Source organism: Fusarium tjaetaba, assembly GCF_013396195.1.
Source record: "Fusarium tjaetaba strain NRRL 66243 chromosome Unknown NRRL66243_c0000429, whole genome shotgun sequence".
Lineage (NCBI taxonomy): Eukaryota > Fungi > Ascomycota > Sordariomycetes > Hypocreales > Nectriaceae > Fusarium > Fusarium tjaetaba.
Genome location: NW_023501625.1, coordinates 281 through 2,869, shown reverse-complemented (window position 1 = coordinate 2,869; position 2,589 = coordinate 281). Strand labels below are relative to the sequence as shown.

At 47.4% G+C, this 2,589-nt stretch overlaps 1 protein-coding gene across 1 annotated transcript; it reads right to left on the bottom strand.

Moving 5' to 3' along the window:
- Window positions 1-311: 311 nt before the first annotated feature.
- Window positions 312-1,612, bottom strand: FTJAE_13492 (major histocompatibility complex class I; the record flags this gene model as incomplete). The annotated part of the gene is made up of 4 exons (XM_037346641.1): window positions 312-497; window positions 548-848; window positions 900-1,525; window positions 1,580-1,612. 4 exons carry the CDS (start codon window positions 1,610-1,612, stop codon window positions 312-314), a joined length of 1,146 nt encoding a protein of 381 aa, XP_037199465.1.
- Window positions 1,613-2,589: the final 977 nt, after the last annotated feature.

Genomic DNA, 2,589 nt, shown 5'->3' with positions numbered 1-2,589 from the left:
CACTGAAATGTCAGGTATCACACAGAATACATTATGTGAAGGCATAGTTTTCTGGTTACAAGCTTTGTAATTCCTACGCCTAGACTTAGGCCTCGACCGTATAAATTTATCATAAAAAATATTTCCTGGACCTTGAAACCGCCAGGAGGAGATCAAATCAGCTTGGACTATTCTCGGGCACACTCGCTCGCTCCCCGTGGGAAAGATGTCTATCAAAAGGACGCACGACAAACCCATGATATCTCAAACTCACATCTACACCCGCTCATCTAATCCACAACTCTCATCACATAAAACGACTCATGCATACTCTAGTCGTGCCACGAAATGTACAACATAATACCAGCGCCAATAGCCACGGCCGAGAACTGAATGAGCATATTCTTCAGCTCTTTGGCCTTGTTGGGACCAGTTTCAAGAAGCTCGGGGATGACGGCAACGGTTCCAACATAGAGGAATGTACCGGCAGTGAAGGGAAGAAGCATATCGCCCCATGTCTACAACAAGTCAGCAGCTAATCCCGGATGTGAGTGTTTCTATAACTTACCAGGCTAGTTCCCCAGATACCCTCGTTACGGCCCATGGGGACGTCACTGCTAGGGCTACCGAACTCCTGAATAGCGATACCAATGAGCGTACCGAGGAGAGCACCCAAGGCAGTGATAAATTGCGAGCCCATAGCAGCTCGCTTAGAAAAGCCGGACTGAATGAGAAGAGCGAAATCGCCAACCTCGTGTGGGATCTCGTGAAAGAAGACTGCGACAGTAGTGGTAGCTCCGATGGTAGGAGAGGCGTAGAAACTGGCAGACATGGCCAAGCCATCGGTGATGTTGTGTGTAAAGTCGGCACTGTAAGTGTTAGTACAGTTCCAAAAGATCAAAGCCGTGAAATCAACATACATAAGGTTCAAGTAACCACCCAGCTTGACGCTAGGGTTGATTTCCTTCTCAGGCTTCTCAACAGCATTGGCAACAACAGCACCCTTGTCCTCGTTACCCTTCTTGCGAGACTTGACAAGACTATCCGTAGCATCAACAGCGGAAGAAACAGCCTTATCCTCACTGTGAGATTGAGCGTGCGCATCACCATGTGCATGGGAGTGATCATGACCAGCTCCGCCTGTAGCAATTCGTAGGCCCTTGTCCATAGCGACGAATGTCATAAAGCCCACCAATATACCCAATCCAAGCACAAGGTTACGGTTAGGCTCGACAAGTACGAACTTGACAGCCTCATCATGATCTTCGCCAACAAAGATCTCAGGGAGAAGGTGGAAAAGAGTGTCACCGAGAAGACCGCCCACAGCAAAAGCAACCATGACGGAAAGAGAAGCAGGATCAATGTTGGTCGGGCAGAGGGCGAGAAGGAAGTTTGGCGGGCCGGAGATGTAGAGGGTCGCAAGGAGGGCGTTTACGGCGGGTGAGCCAGGGAAGAGAACGGCGAAGAGGCGCGAGGTCATCGACGAGGGGGCAGCAGCATGGTGTGCGTGCTTTGCGGCATTGAGTTGCTCGACAATTGGGCAGGTCTGGAGAATTGAGTCAGCACAGAACGTTTGCAGGGAGAGCCAAGCTTGGTGTACCTGGAGTTGAGTATCGAGCTCCTCGAGACTCATGTTGTCAATATTGACATTGTTCACAGTCTCATCATGTTCGTGATCATGGCCCGCGTATGCAAAGCCGACAAGGAGCGCAAGGCAGACCGCCGAGCAAACGACGCTCCTACGAGTGAGCGCCATGTCTATATCTGTCCTTAACAAAGACAGCTTAGTTGTGTAAAAAGTAAAGAGAAAGACAACAAAAAACAAGGCAAAGGAACGAGTGGCCCTATTCAAGAAGAATAAAGCTGGACACAAGATGTCAAAAAGAACAACTCAACTTGACTTGTATTGTTTCAATCCAAGTCCAAGTCCAAGTTGAAGTTGAAACTGGGGACGAAATGGGGATATTCCTAGACTAGAGGCAGATCGGATAAGCCAGGGGGAGGGGCTTGAATCCCAAGATGAGTCGGCCAATGAGCACGTTGCACGCCCAGGGCAGCTGAAGGCTGAAGTATCCACCCTGTGCAGGGGAGCTCTAGAGCTACCTACACGACCTCATCAAGAAATCCAATCTGAAACCTGATAACCATATCTGTATCATCATAAGCTTTAGGATGATATTATCTAAATTAAGACTTAAATATACTAAATATGAGGAAGTACCTTCTAAACTATAATAATACTTCCTAAAGTAGTCCTAAAGCTTAGGTATTCTTGTTCATTTATTCATGTTAGTCACGCGATCAGATGAGATAAAAGTTCTAGTTGAAGATTACCACCTTCTGTGAAAGCTTCGTGTCAGACCTGGAACAGCTTTCCTACCTTATCGGCAGATTGCGAACAAGTTGGAGATCTTGATGAGATTAAGTAATTGGCCAAAAGAGCTCTTGTCTTCCTTCTTCATGAAGGTACGTACCTAGGTTAGTACCTTCTTCCATTGCCATTCACACCAACAGCACCTACCTTACCCGTAAGCACAAGTTGGCGATGCACTCCTTCCATTCTTCAATTTCAGCAATAACAACTGCAAGTTGACGATTTCTTCTCTCTTT